General features: G+C 34.4%; 3 protein-coding genes across 3 annotated transcripts in view; 2 read left to right on the top strand and 1 right to left on the bottom strand.

The window, feature by feature from the left end:
* Nucleotides 1–247, bottom strand: part of HELRODRAFT_87050 (hypothetical protein) — a gene marked incomplete at both ends in the record, with an annotated part of 1,904 nt that extends 1,657 nt beyond the window's left edge. Inside the window, one exon of the mRNA XM_009028361.1 lies at nt 31–247. Coding sequence (XP_009026609.1) covers nt 31–247 — 217 coding nt within the window. The remainder of the gene's footprint in view (nt 1–30) is intronic.
* Nucleotides 248–12,219: 11,972 nt separating this feature from the next.
* On the top strand, nt 12,220–13,269 carry HELRODRAFT_179563 (hypothetical protein; the record flags this gene model as incomplete). The annotated part of the gene is made up of 1 exon (XM_009028385.1): nt 12,220–13,269. The coding sequence occupies one exon, from the start codon at nt 12,220–12,222 to the stop codon at nt 13,267–13,269; it is 1,050 nt and encodes a 349-aa protein (XP_009026633.1).
* Nucleotides 13,270–13,639: 370 nt separating this feature from the next.
* Nucleotides 13,640–15,000, top strand: part of HELRODRAFT_179562 (hypothetical protein) — a gene marked incomplete at both ends in the record, with an annotated part of 1,698 nt that continues 337 nt past the window's right edge. The window contains one exon of the mRNA XM_009028384.1: nt 13,640–14,754. Within this exon, the coding sequence (XP_009026632.1) occupies nt 13,640–14,754 (1,115 nt within the window). The remainder of the gene's footprint in view (nt 14,755–15,000) is intronic.

Raw genomic sequence — 15,000 nt, 5'->3', positions numbered from 1 at the left:
GTTGGTGTTGAATTAGGGTTAGAAACAAACCTTTCAAAACTTTAATGGCGACCCTTTTCTTCTTGTAGAATCCAGTGATGACCCTTCCAAATGCACCCTGACCCAATTCTTGACCTAATTCCAACTCCGCCGGATCAATTTCCCAGCCGTCCGTCGGTGTAGTGGCGTAGGCTGCGGCTGTCGTCACCGTTGAAATGCTATCTCTCTGTCTCACTATTGCACCTAAGATGTGTATATATGTATGCATGTGTGTGTGTGTGTTTGTCTGTCTGTGTGCGTGTGTGTGTCTGTATGTCTGGTTGTGCGTATTCGAAGATACACGCGTATGATAGATGTAGCAGTAATTGTATGCAGTGTAAATATCTCTGTCAAACATGACGAGTGAGTGTTTGTTTAATGTGTGCTTGCGTACATGAAGTTGTGTGGGTGGCATACCACATACCTGTGTGTACACGTGTGTGTACACGTGTGTGCTTGTGCGTGTGTGGGCGTGCATAAATTTATAAGCAAACTGTTGATATATTTGAAAATAAGTCTGTCTGTAAATACTCAAAGAAACAATCTTCCAATTTATTCTGCTCGCATTGAGTGACCTTCTTTCTGTTTGTTGATGGATTAGGAAGAGGCTTCACGTGTCCTTTCTTGTTCGTACATTTAATTCATTCAATATTATTAATAATTTCAATGTGCGCTTTTGTTTCTTTGTTTTTTAATCATGCGTATTGCTGTGGGGGCGTGTGTGCCTCTTTTCAATTGTACAGCGGAGAGAGATCTGTCTTTCTGAGTTCAACGGTTTCATTTGTAATTTTCATTCTTTATTGAAATGGTTTGAAAAATTCTGTTTTTTTTAGACATTTTAATTTTTAAACTTTTTTTTATTTCAATTTTACGTACAACTCAGAAAGCACTTTCTAGATACATGCATACATTTTGTACACTCACACGCGCATTCACACCAGAGCGTAAGGTGTGGTGTGGTGTGATATGTAGTATGGCTTATACATATCATCCATCATTGTTTATCTAATTGATTGCGTGCCAGAGGATGCGTGTGCGTGTGTCTGTATGCGCGTGTCTGTATGCGTGTGTGTACACGGCTAAGCCGGAAAGCTAGTAGGCTTAACAGTGCGTAACGTAACATTAATTTATCACGCAACCTCTCATATACTAACGTGCAGCTGATATGTATGGTACGGATACTCATATGTATCAATCTGAATGCATATATATATTGTATGTATGAATATTTGCGTGTTATCTATGTAATCATTGTAGATTGATGACCGAATGGAAGAACTCTTACTAGCTACCTACCTGTGCGTGTGTGTGCGTGTGTGTGTGTGTGCGTGTCAATATATGTAAGAAATATACATATATGCATTGTGTTATAGCATCTGTACATATAATGGAAGAAGTAATTTCAAGTTCAACAACCAACAACATTCAGGCAGAATGTATATATTGTAGAAATTTTGGAAACTTTTAACGAAAGCTGAGTGATATATTTGTTATCCACACATCACCAGTAAGAATGCGGCAAACACACACGAGCCCCACACCACAATAAACACAGAAATAACTCAACGAAACATAAAAACTAATGATAAAAACAAACACCACCACCAACAACATCCATAGCTCCGAATCAAGTGACTGACAATCAATTTCAGAGATAATTTATCATAGCTGTTGTTAAATATTAAACAAACGAACGAACGAACGAACGTACGAACGAACGAACGAACCGAAGACCGAATTAACGTAACTTATATATACGATAATTATTGTGTCAAGTAAATAAGGCAGCAGTGATAAAACAATCTCAGCGACCAACAAAACAACAACAACAAAAACACCACCGCCAACAACGAAACCAACCGGATGGACTCCTGTGTCGCTTTAGCAAATAAAATACGTAGATGGCCGCTACAATTACCAAAACGCTGATCGTCACGATGGTGACAACGGCTATCAGCTGTCGACCGTTGCTTACGACTGAAATTAAATTAAATTCAAAATATTGCCAATTTATGGGTTTAATGGAATTATTTATATTAATGGTACTCTCAGTAACTCTCTCTTTTATTCTTTATTCTTTCACTTTTCTTTTTTCTCTCCTACTCCTCTCTCTCTCTCTTTCTCTTTCTCTCTCTCCTCTCTCTCTCTCTCTCTCTCTCTCTCTTTCTCTCTCTCTCTCTCTCTCTCTTTCTACATAAACGATACAAAACGTACAGGATGCCAGGCACATGCTGGCGTTGTGTTTCTTCATAAAATCATCCAACCCCTCCTTGGTTGTATTGATAACCAGGTTCTCAAACGACATGTTGAACTCTTTATACTGCGATCTTATCTGTTGCGTGAAGGTGGCAATGTTTGGGGTGAGTGGTGAATTTAATTTAGAGTAATATTTTATGTCGGGAATGTGAAACTTTTTAAATAGTATAATAGATAGATTTAAATAGATGCAAATTATATATGCATCTGTGTGTATATGCGTGCGTGTGCGTGTATGTGTATGTGTGTTTTTGTGTGTGTGTGAGATGTGACTAAAAATGTTATTCTCTAAAAAAGGAACACGAAAAAATATCTTTTAAAAACGTTATTGAAAATCTTAAGTAGCGGTGTTGCAAATATGTACGTGGTCTTTTTGTGTAAAAGACAGGACAGATTTTGAACATGAAAAAAATTCAAAAGTCAATTTTTTATGTGCAAAAAATGGCACATCTAAAAATTTTGAATTTGAAATGTCGTTGAATATATAGATTAAAAATTGTATCAAACTTTAAATCTCGTTGTTTACAGTAATTTATACATTTGTGCAAACTTCAAATCAAAAGAAGGTTGTAGCAGTTAAAACATTTCACAAAAGGTTTGAAATATTATTGGGAAAAAAAATTAAAAATTTGAATTAGAAAGCTTTCATTGAAGAAATAATACCAAGCACATACAATAATATTAACAACAACAACATTTAAGACCAAAAACTAGCTACAATATTAAAAATTAACAAATCAAAAAAAATTTTGATAAAATTAATCGTCTGTCGGCAGTTGGAAACACCCACGTGGAATAGATGATTCCCGTCCTCCCTAAGTACCAAATGAACTTCGGTGCTGTTTAAAATGAACTCGTGTGATGCGGGATAGCTGTCTAGCACCACTATTGTCTTTACGTGATTGGCTGGCGATGGTGGGGTACGATGATGTGGTGGCGATGTGGTGGCTGGCGGTGATGGTGATTTCGTGGTGATGATGATGATGTCGTGGTGATGATGATGATGTCGTGGTGATGATGATGATGTCGTGGTGATGATGATGATGACAATGAGGATGGCTGTGATGTTGTTGATGATGAATTGAACGAGTTGACGTTTGAAAATAATTGAAAGTATTGCTAATCCAAGAGCGTGGCCAAAATTATCGTAACAGTGCTTTTAAAAAGATTAGTAAAATCGCACGGAAAAAATAATTTTAAATTATGCAAACAAAAAAACCTATCGTCGAATTCAACAAATACTCTCCAATATCCAAATCCAAATAAAACTCGACGTGAAACAATTCATTTTCAGCGTCAAATGTGACATCGACACATTCAACTTTCGGAAAAATTGAAGTCACGTTCGGTTTGAAAAAAGTCGCGAAAACGTTTTGAAGTTGTTGTTGTTGTTGCGTGTGTTTATGTTGTTGTTTTGGTTTGATTTTGTGTTTGCTGTCGGTTAAACGTCTTTGAGATTTTGGTTGCTGTTTAGTCCTGTTGTACTGTTTGTTTAAACTCTTACTGCTGTTTGGGCTGTTGTTTATGTTTCTGTTTACAACGTTGTTGTTGTTGTTGTTGTAGTTGTTGTAGTAGTTGTTGTTGGTGTTGCTGGTGGTGGGGTTATCTGTTTCGGTGATGTTTGTATCGCTCTGGCTGTGCACGGAGTTGGAGTTGGTACTTGCAGTAATGCCTGTGTCGTCTTGAACGATTCCAAGGGTCATCTTTTTACCATCGCTATTATTACTATTATAATTATAATTATTATTATTATTATTGTTGTTGTTGTTGGTAGTAGTAGTAGTAGTAGCGTTGGTTTTGAAGATAAAGAAGCGATAAACGTCCCCACCGTGATATCTATAATACTGATGATGACCTCGATAAAAATGATGATGATTGAAACTATTACCATCACCGCCACTGCCATCATCATCATCACCATCATCATCATCTTCTTCTTCTTTTACTACAATTACTTCCATTTCTCCGTCAGTATTAGCGCTTCGCCCGTTATCTGGATATTAAGTGGTCTTATCAGTAGATTTATAACTGTTAAAAATTATTTTACTCATTCAAGTAAACACCATCCATTCATCCACTCAATGCCTGTCTATGCATCCATCCATCTATCCATTTATTCATCCATATATCCAATCATTCATCCATCAATTTATCCATTCGTCTGTCCATCTATCTATCTAACTATCCACCAATCCATTCATACATTCATGATATTTATCTTATACAGTCGTCCATGCATACATTCATCCATTTATTTATCCATCTATCCATCAATCTATCCATCCATCTATTTACGTCACTTCATTTTTTACTTGAGAAAAAAAATTATCAACACAACAACAATATCAACATCAACACCACTACCACCAACAACAACATTAACAACATCAACAACAACAACACTAACAAAAGACACTAAAAACAATAACAGCAACAATGACATCATCGTCGTCATCATCATTTTGAAATTTCACCAACATATATCACGATAGTGAGTGGGATCGATGGTGAATGATTCACTCATGAAGTAACTTGGATGGAGATGATGGTTTGAGCTGTACAACCTCATTTCGTGGTATGAATTTTTTGTAAACTGCAGTTGGCTGCCTCGAAGCAAGACGAGGTTCGTCACCTAATTGTAATGTTAGTGATTAGTATTAAAGATAAGGATGGTTATAATTGACAATGTTATGGTGTTTTTCATTCGTTCATTCATTCATTCGTTTGTTCATTTTTTTTGTCTGTTCTTTCGTCTATTCATTCGTTCGTTTTGTTCGTTCGTTCATTTGTTTGTCGTTCGTTCGTTCGTTTTTTCATTCAGTCATTTATTTATTCATTCGTTCGTTCGTTCGTTCGTTCGTTCGTTCGTTCGTTCGTTCGTTTATTCATTCATTCATCCATCCATCCATCCATCCATCCATCCATCCATCCATCCATCCATTCATTCATTCATTCATTCATTCATTCATCCATCCTTCCATCACAATCCTCACAATCTCTGGCGTGATGTTACGGAAAAAGACATAGTGACGACAGATGCATCTTCTCATCGTCGGAACAACATCATCATCAGGACCTCTATCGCTATCATTATCATTACTTTCGGGATAAATGGTTATCATATTATTATTATTATTATTATTGTTGTTGTTGTTGTTGTTGTTGCTGTTATTGCTGTTGTTGTTGTTGTTGTTGTTGCTGTTATTGCTGTTGTTGTTGTTGTGGTTGTTGTTGTTGTTGCTGTTATTGCTGTTGTTGTTGTTGTGGTTGCTGTTGTTGTTGTTGTTGTGGTTGTTGTTGTTGTTTTTGTTGCTGCTGCTGTTGTTGTCACTATATCTCTTACTGCGTAGAATACCGTTGTTGTTATTGTCATCAACTTTATTATGATTATTACTACGATTATAATTATTTATGATACTATTATTGTTGTTATTATTATTATTATTATCATTATTATCATTATTATTATTAGTACCATTATTACTATTATTATTATTATCATTATTACTACTATTATTATTATTATCATTATTATTATTGTTGTTATTATTATTATTGTCCATGAATTTTCCAGGAAGTATTCCATCATAAGGATCGTAGTCCTCCCCCTCAAAGCCACTTAGATAATAATGCTCGACAGCTACAACCTCACGGTCGTCATCGCTGCTGTAACTATTACCATCAAGTCCGTCGTCGTCAAATTCGTTGAAGATATTGTCGTCGTCATTGTCGTCGTCGCGACTGATGACGTCATCGTCAGCATCATCATCATCATGGTAGTCGTCATTCTTAGATGCTTCCTCATCATTACCATAATCTTCGTGGCCATGATGATGGTCACGGTGGCGATGATGGTAATGATTATAAGGATCATTACCGACGAACTCTTCGTCATTGCTGCAGATGAATGATAGTATTTTCAATTCAACTGTCACGTTTCTCTTCGAAGACGATGATGATGATGATGATGACGACGTCGATGATGATAATGATGACGGTGGTGACGATGTTAGTAATGATGACGGCAATGAGGGTAATGATGATGATGATGTTGTTAAAGTGCTTGATGATGATGAAAAAGTAGGTGATAAAAATGAGGATGGAGTTGTTGTGTTCGACGGAGAGGCTGATGATGATGCTGAAAAAGATGATGATGATGGTGGTGATGGTGGTGATGATGATGATGATGATGATGATGATGATGATGATGATGATGACGGAAGTTTAGGCCAAAGAAAAGAAATGAACATGTGCGTGGCGTTGATGTGGGCGCTTAAATTGGCGAAAATTGTTTGGTTGTGGTGGTGGGTGGAGGCTGGCATGGAACAATGTTCTGATACTAATTGATGGAATTTGTCAACTGATGATAAAGATGAAGACGATGATGATGAAGAAGAAGATGATGATGATGAGGATGATGATGATGATAAGGATGATGATGATGATGATGACGATGATGATAAGGATGATGATGGTAATGATGATGATGATGATGATGATGATGATGATGACAAATATGAGCGGGCGTTAACCAGTGGCGAAGTTAAATTTTTACTTTCTTCATTTGGAGATTGCAAAGGGTCTCTGAATGATAACAATGGCCCTAGTGACGAAGAAAAAAATGATGGTGACGATGACGATGACGTCAGAGAGGGAGATGGCGTGGGTAACGAGACATGATTCGCTGATTTCTCTATTTCCTCTTCCTGTAATGTTTTTCGTGCAGTTGAAAATAATAGTAATGGAAAGCCGAATAAGAAAGAATTAAAAATAAATAAACCGAACGCAGCAACAACAAAAAAACATCAACAACAGCAACGACATCACAAAATATTAACAACAATAACAACAACAACAATAATAATAATAATAATGATATTATTAATATTATTATTAAAAATTATTCTGTAGCACCCAAAACAATAGTATTATAAATAATTAGAAAATAATTTATGAACGTTTTGACGGCTAATCAGGACTTCAAACGAAGAGGTGTGAATATTTTTTAGTACCGTGCAAACACAGGACCGAAACCCAAAACAAAATTAACAAAGAGCAAAATAAAATACATGGAAAAGAGTAGAAAACAACAACAACAACAGTAACAACAACAACAACATTGATAACGTCAACAACAATTTTGCAGCATCTACAACACAGCATTAAAGACAACAACAACATTAGCAATAACAAAACAACATCAACAGCAATTTCTCAACTGCTATGACAAGAACGACAACGACACACAAAACCACTAAACCAACACAGACAACAACATCAAAAGTTGTAACAACAACAAAAGTTGTAACAACAACAACAACTCCAACATCAATGCGATCAACACATTAAAATAAAAATAACAACAGGCAGCGGAAATCTATATAACAATCATTTTATCGTAAAAATTGATTAAAACATACAAAGAATCGCTGACAACAACAACATTAAAGATTATGATCAGCTACTAAAAACGTCACGAAAAAATAACAACAACAAAATAAATAACAACAACAACAAAATAAACAACACCACATCAGCAAATAAACAACAACAATTAGACGGCCCAAAATAGCATCGTATTTTTACGTTATCCTGGATCAAGATGAATCACAAATTGCCACTATTATCGCCACCACCACAAACACTATGTAGCAGCAGCAGCAGCAGTAGTAGTAGTAGTAGTCGCTGCTTTTACTGCTGCAACTACTTGCTCTTATTAGCACCACCAACACCATTACAACAACTTCTGTTATTAGTACTTTTTTTAACTACTGTTAAACGTCCAATTGTAATAATGTTGCTAATAGTATTACTACTACTAAGCTAATATTTTTATGCTATTAACAATTACTAACAATAATTCCAGTCACACAGATGACGAGCTGTATAAATGATACTTTATCAATACGAAATCATCAAACAACTATTACGAACCCTGTCACTATTACTAGAATTATCATAAATCATGCAGTTGCTACAACTACTACACTTACTACACGCTACTGCAGCTACTACTACACACTACTTAAACTACACGTTACTGTGGCTACTACTGTTACTACACATTACTACAATTATTGCAACTACCAACAATACTAATATTACTCCTCTACAACTACCGCTATTACGACTTTTTCTCCGATTACTACCAGTAACTACAGCTGCTGCTGCTGCTACTACTGCTGCTACCGAAAATTCTTTCTCCAAGACTTAATTATTAGCACGTGGTTTCTATAAAAATGCACGCTGGGCCATCTAATTATGAATAAACAATTTTTCCTTCGGTATTTCTTTGTATTATTTTTGCATCAGTAATAATTTATACCATTTATTTTTTTATAATATAATAAAATAATTTATTATTGTCACTAATTTTATTACTACTGTCAGTAGTAGTTCTAGCAGTAGTAGTAGCAGCAGTAGTAGTAGTTGTTGTAGTCGCATTTTTACTTTCACTTTTCGCTAATTATGACAAGAAAGATTTTTGAAGAATTTTATAACAAGGGAAAAAGGTTACTTTCAAAATTTTTACACGAAATGTAATTTCCTTATAAATTCACAAAGAAATTCTGCCAAAATGTGAAAAAAGTTATATGCTTGAGTAACTAACTTAAAAAGCAAGTAAAAATTACAAAATTAAAAATTGTGTGCGTGTGTGTGTGTGCGTGCGTGTGTGTGTGAGTTTGCCAGAGTATTAAATACAATTTTTTGAACTTCAACAACATCGGTATTTGTACTATTCTACATATTTCACACAACACAACAAACAGCAACAACCTTAACTTCCATCGACGCTTGTATAATATACAGTACATCTATGCAATGTTATATTAGTGCTATAATTGTTGTTATTTATTTGTTATTATTATTGTAGTCATAATTTTATTGTTATTGTTGTTATCGTAGTACGTACGTGACTTGAATATTTTTGAAGGTGTGCTGATCTAGTTAGATGGAGAGAGCGGATGGATGAATGCATTGCCAGCTAGTTTAGGATTCTCTGGAGTCTGAATGTTTATGCCTGCGTGTATTGTATGTGTGTGTAGAGTTGTATGTGTGTGCATGTTTGTTTGTGTGTGTTTGTATATTTTTATGTATGTGTGTGTGTATGTATTTTTTTTATATTTTTTTGTGTCCTTTTTAAGTATTTGTTTTAAAACGCATATAAGTTTGTTTGTGTTTGTTTGTATATTTGTTAAATTGAATCTTTATACGTAAGATTGTATTTATTTGTGTTTAATTTTGCGTTACGTTTTTAGATAAGTGAAACCTGGTTTAAATTAAGCAATCACATTAATATACCTCGATTTAATGTGAATAACCAAGGGCAATGCTTAGCACACACAAGTTTTTTGGTTGATTTTCGTGTATGTATGCATGGGTATTTGAGAGTTTGCATGTGTATGTATGTTTGTGTTTGTATATTCTTTATTTTTATGTCTTTTTGTATTTTAGAGGTATAAAATGTGTTCATACCAGCCAACACTTGTTTACTATTGATTGCTCAATCATTGAGTCGTATAACATTTTAGGCCCTGGAATAAATATAGAATGATTGTGTTAGATTGGTGCTCTATGTTTCAGTGTGCAGTGTGTGTGTGTGTGTGTGTGTGTGTGTGCGTGTGTTGTGTGTACGTGTGTGTGTGTGGGTAAGATTGAGTATGTGTGTCTGATGCATGTATATGGAACTAATACATACTCAAAATCAAACTTAAAATCACTAACTTGCCTATGTTTAAAACTTATGTATACACACAGAAATGTAAAATGGGAAACTTGGAAAAGGTTGAAAGCATTCTACCATATTAGTATTTTCTTAAGATATAATTAAAATTTGAAAAATATAAAGGCATTGCTATCAACAAAAGGCTTTTCAACGCAAAAATGTGTCTGCAACAAATAAGTTAGTCACTCATATTACCATCATCGGTATTAATCATGACAATCAACATCTTTATTATTATCTACCTCTTTATCACCACCATTTTCGCGTTTGCATTGATATGTTTTATTTTTACGTGGGTTGAAGCAGACACACAAGTAAGCAAAAATACTAACAAAACATACTCATATGACACATAGACACGTAAAAATATACATACAAACACACAAACATACAGACATACATACACACAAACAAACAAATAAACAAACATCAAAACGTACAGACATACATACTCAAACAAACCAACAAACAAACAAACATACATACAAGAAAAACGCAATAAATAGCGCACGCTCAAGAATCATATTCACTTAAGTTGAATTTATTACCAACTGAGAAGAGTTACTAAAATAAATAAAAAAATTTTTTGATTTTTTTTTCGCAGAAAGGTTAAAAAATAAAAATAAAATAAATAAACTAACATAAATAAAGAATTTTTATACATCTTTTCTAAGAAAATTACAAGTAAATAGATAAATATATTCTATATACACGCATACATACGCACAAACAAACACACACACAAACACACACCCACATTCACACACACACATATACATACATACTCACATATACAGATATGTACACAATTATAATTTATCATTCTCCATGATATGAAGGCATAACGTGTCTTTCAATAGCGTGTTAACTCTTTTGGCATATATTGATTTATCGACTTTCCATATATGCATTCATTTATTTCCATTCGTTCATTCGATCGTTCATTGGTTCTGTGAAGAATATAATTATTTATTCATTTGTTTGTTTGTTTGTTCATTGTGAGATTCGTCATAGGGTTCAGACTTGGCCTGGTTATTCAAAACAAATACATGTGCCTATGTGGCGTTGGGCGGACGAGTTTGAGCACCACGGTTTAGTTTGTTGCCTGGTTGGGGGCCGTCAACTACCTCACCAGCATTAGCCGGCTGCTTCTGCAAGGCTTCAACACCAATTCTTAAGGAGCCACCCGGCATTATAGCGCACAAAAGTAAGCGCCCAATGGATGCCCACTAATACCGTGGAGGGCCGGTAGATGTTTGGCGTGGGTCGTTACGGTCCCTGGCACCCTTGCCGAACGATATGTAACTCTGACAAGAAGGGAATGTGGTTTGGCCGCAGCCAGGGCAGCCGGCGAGAAAATGAAAAATATGAAAATGTATCGAGGTTCTCGGCCCGATGGACCCCATCACCCTTAAATTTTTTTAATGCAAACAAACAAACAAGCAAACATACATACATACATACAAACATACATACATATACATACACACACACATCTATTGTATATATTCAACAAAATTGATTGATGTGCGCTTAATGTCAGGAGATTTTTCTTATCAGTATGGCTCGAGTTTTGTTTGGCCGACTAGTGCCATGACAATTCTTCCTCACTCATTTTCTCTCTCTCTCCTTTCTTTCTTTATTTCTTTCTATTTCTTTTTCTTTTACTTTTTCAATATGTACTATATACTAAACATCAACAAGCTTCCATGAAAAGTTATTAATATTAAAAGAGAATATCTACAATCTTGTGCGTGTGCGCGTGCATGAGTGTGTGTGTGTGCGCGCGTGTGCGTGTGAGTGCGTAGATTATTTATGTGAGAGTAGGTACTTTGCGTAAAGTACTTGTGTGTTTTTTAAATAGATGTACATGGAAAAAAAACCCTAAAACGCTTTCTTTAAAAATTCATTCTCTCTGAAGCCTCTCTTAAAAATGCGTTTGAAATCAGTATTTCACGATTTACGAATCACGATTCATATATTTTGTCAAATTATCGTTTAAAAAGTATTAGAATTTCTTTATTTAATTTCAGAGTTCCGAAAATTTAGGTTTAATTAGATAAATTAGTTTGTTTCGTTTAATTTTGAAATTTTTTTACTACTTTTTCTGTTTTATTGCGTTTTAATTAAAAATAGCTGTGTACAATTTTGCCTCTAAACATTCGCGTATAACAACGTGCTAAATCAAGCCTACCTGTATAATATTGAAATATGTTGTAATGGCTTCTAAAAGGATTTGTATTTCAGAGATTTTATGGCTATTAAGTACGAATTTAGAAATTATATCAGATAATAATTTCAAAAATGAAGTTGCATCATTTTTTACGTGTGACGAGATTTCGGTCGGTAAAAAAATTTTAGTTTCCGAATATGAAATGTTGAAAAAGGATAAAATCAAACAGTTGAACCGAGGAAGTAATAAATATGAAAAAGTTTGTGACATTGTTGACATATTTGTTGAACTGATGGATAATAAATTATCTGAACAGCTGCCAATATTTGTTATTTTTAACATTGAAAGAGTTCCTATATGTCTGGCCAAGGATAATAGTAAAATGGTATGCGAAAGTTTAAATAAATTAAATGAAAGATTAGACAACATCGAAAAAAATAACCAGTTGTTCTTAAAGTTTATGCAGTCTCATAGTAGCGTCACCAAACCTCAATCCGGCAGTGACCAAGTAGGGAATGTCTCTTTCAACGCCAGAGAAACTGATGTCAAACAAGCCACTAAAATGTCATACTTGGATACAGCGAAATTAAATCTTCCAGCAGATAATGTTGCTGTTGATAGCAATAACAGCTCTCCTTGGATGGTGGTTCCCAATAAAGTTAATAAACGTAAACAAGATGATGCTAACATCAATAACGTTAATAAAAGGATTTTGAAGCCAACTTCGCTACCAATCAAAAAAACGGTCGGGAAGCTATGCGACACCACAGGGTCACTTAAACTAAAAGGCGCGGAAAAGAAATCAGTAATATACCTTGGTAACATTACCCCATGTTCAAAAGACACAGTCGCTGAACATTTACGAAATTTTGATATCAAATTCCACAATATATTTCCTGCTAAACGACCTCAAAAAAACAATGCTGAGAAAACCAATGACAACGATGAGGAGTATAGTTCTTTCAGAATCTGTATTCCTGAAATTGAAAAGGATAAAATTTTTAATGCTGATATATGGCCTTTACACGCCAATGTTCGTGAATGGTTATTTTACACGAATCTAGCGCCTAAAACTCCATCCGTTGATAATGGCTAGTATTTCATCATTAAATAATTGTGTTAAAAATGATTTATCCTGTGATTGTAAATATTACTACGTTTCAAATTCAATAATTAATGATTCAAATCTTGATAACATTAGTTCGGCAAAGCATGCTCTCACTATTATACATATCAATGCAAGAAGTATTTTTCACAAAATGAGTAATTTAAAATTTTTTTTGGATTCCTTTCCTTTTCGTTTTACTGTTGTTGTAATCTCAGAGACGTGGTTAGATGATATGACTTCCCCCTTAATTGATTTACACGGATATAAATTCATATTTAATAATAGACAGAGCAAAAAAGGTGGGGGGGTTGGAATCTTTGTTCTGAATGAGATAGCTTACAATGTCGATGGAAAAGTAATGCATGATTCAATAGAAACTTTGACATTAACAATCTCTATGAACAACAATAAATATGTTAAAATCATATCTGTTTACCGACCACCGGGTGCTGATTTAGATGAATTTATAAGTTTATTCGAAAATTTGTTGCTTGAAGGTAATTCACTCACTTATATTGCAGGAGATTTCAATATTAACATGGATTCTGCTTCGAAAGATAAATTGAATTTTGAGAGATTATTATTGTTCCACAAATTTCACGCCTTGATAAATTTGCCAACGCGAGTTACAACCACATCTGCATCAGTTTTGGATAATATTCTAACTAATCAAAATGGTTTTCATCAGGCTGGAGTTGTAATTGCAGATTTGTCTGACCATTATCCTGTTTTTTGTTTAACGAACAATATGGAAGTTCAAAAAGTTAATTCAAGTTCGAATCGAAATAATGTACCCAAATTGAACGTAAATAAAATAAAGACAATCCTAAACAACACCAACTGGGATTTCATTTTGAATGATGGTGATGTGAATCGTTGTGTGCAAAAATTTCTTGATTATTTTCGAAGGACGGTGGATGATTGTTGTAAGTTTTTGCCACCTGTGAGTTCTAAATTTAAAAAAAGCTGGATGAATGCGGATCTTCTGAAGCTCTGCAAAGAAAAAAATAAGCAGTATCTAAAACTCATTAAAGATCCATCTCCGAATAATTTATTTGTGTATAAATGTCTTAGAAATAGTTTTACAAAAGCTAAACGTAATGCAGAAAAACAATTTTACGACAAACTTTTTAAATTAAATAATAATAATATAAAGGCAAAATGGCGCTTGATAAATGAAGTGATGAATGTTAAAAAGCAGACCACTCGAATTGACCATTTGAAGTTAAATGATTGCACAATCTCCGATAAAAAAGAGATTTGTAACACACTCAACCGAAATTTTATTGATACGATAAATTCACTCCAAGGCGGATTTAACCAGAATTTGCAGCATGAAATGTTTTCAGATCAGAATATCAACACATTCTACTTAGATGAAATCAATACTGCTGAGTTGTTCAGCATTGTCAATTCCTTCAAACCTAACAAATCCACGTCTGATGATGGTTTCAATATGTTTATGGTCAAACTGTTTGTGGACGAAATCATTGTTCCACTAAAGCACATATGCAACCTGTCTCTAAAATCGGCAACTTTTCCTGATCGGTTCAAATTAGCCAAAGTTATTCCAATACATAAAAAGGGAGATAAAGGAGATGCTGGCAACTACAGACCAATTTCTTTGTTGTCTCCATTTTCTAAGATTCTCGAAAAAATAATGAGTGTTAGAATGATGACCTTTCTCAACCGCTTTAATATCTTATCCAGCAATCAGTA

The sequence above is a fragment of the Helobdella robusta genome (assembly GCF_000326865.2).
Source record: "Helobdella robusta unplaced genomic scaffold HELROscaffold_55, whole genome shotgun sequence".
Lineage (NCBI taxonomy): Eukaryota > Metazoa > Annelida > Clitellata > Rhynchobdellida > Glossiphoniidae > Helobdella > Helobdella robusta.
This window is presented reverse-complemented; position numbering and strand designations above follow the sequence as displayed.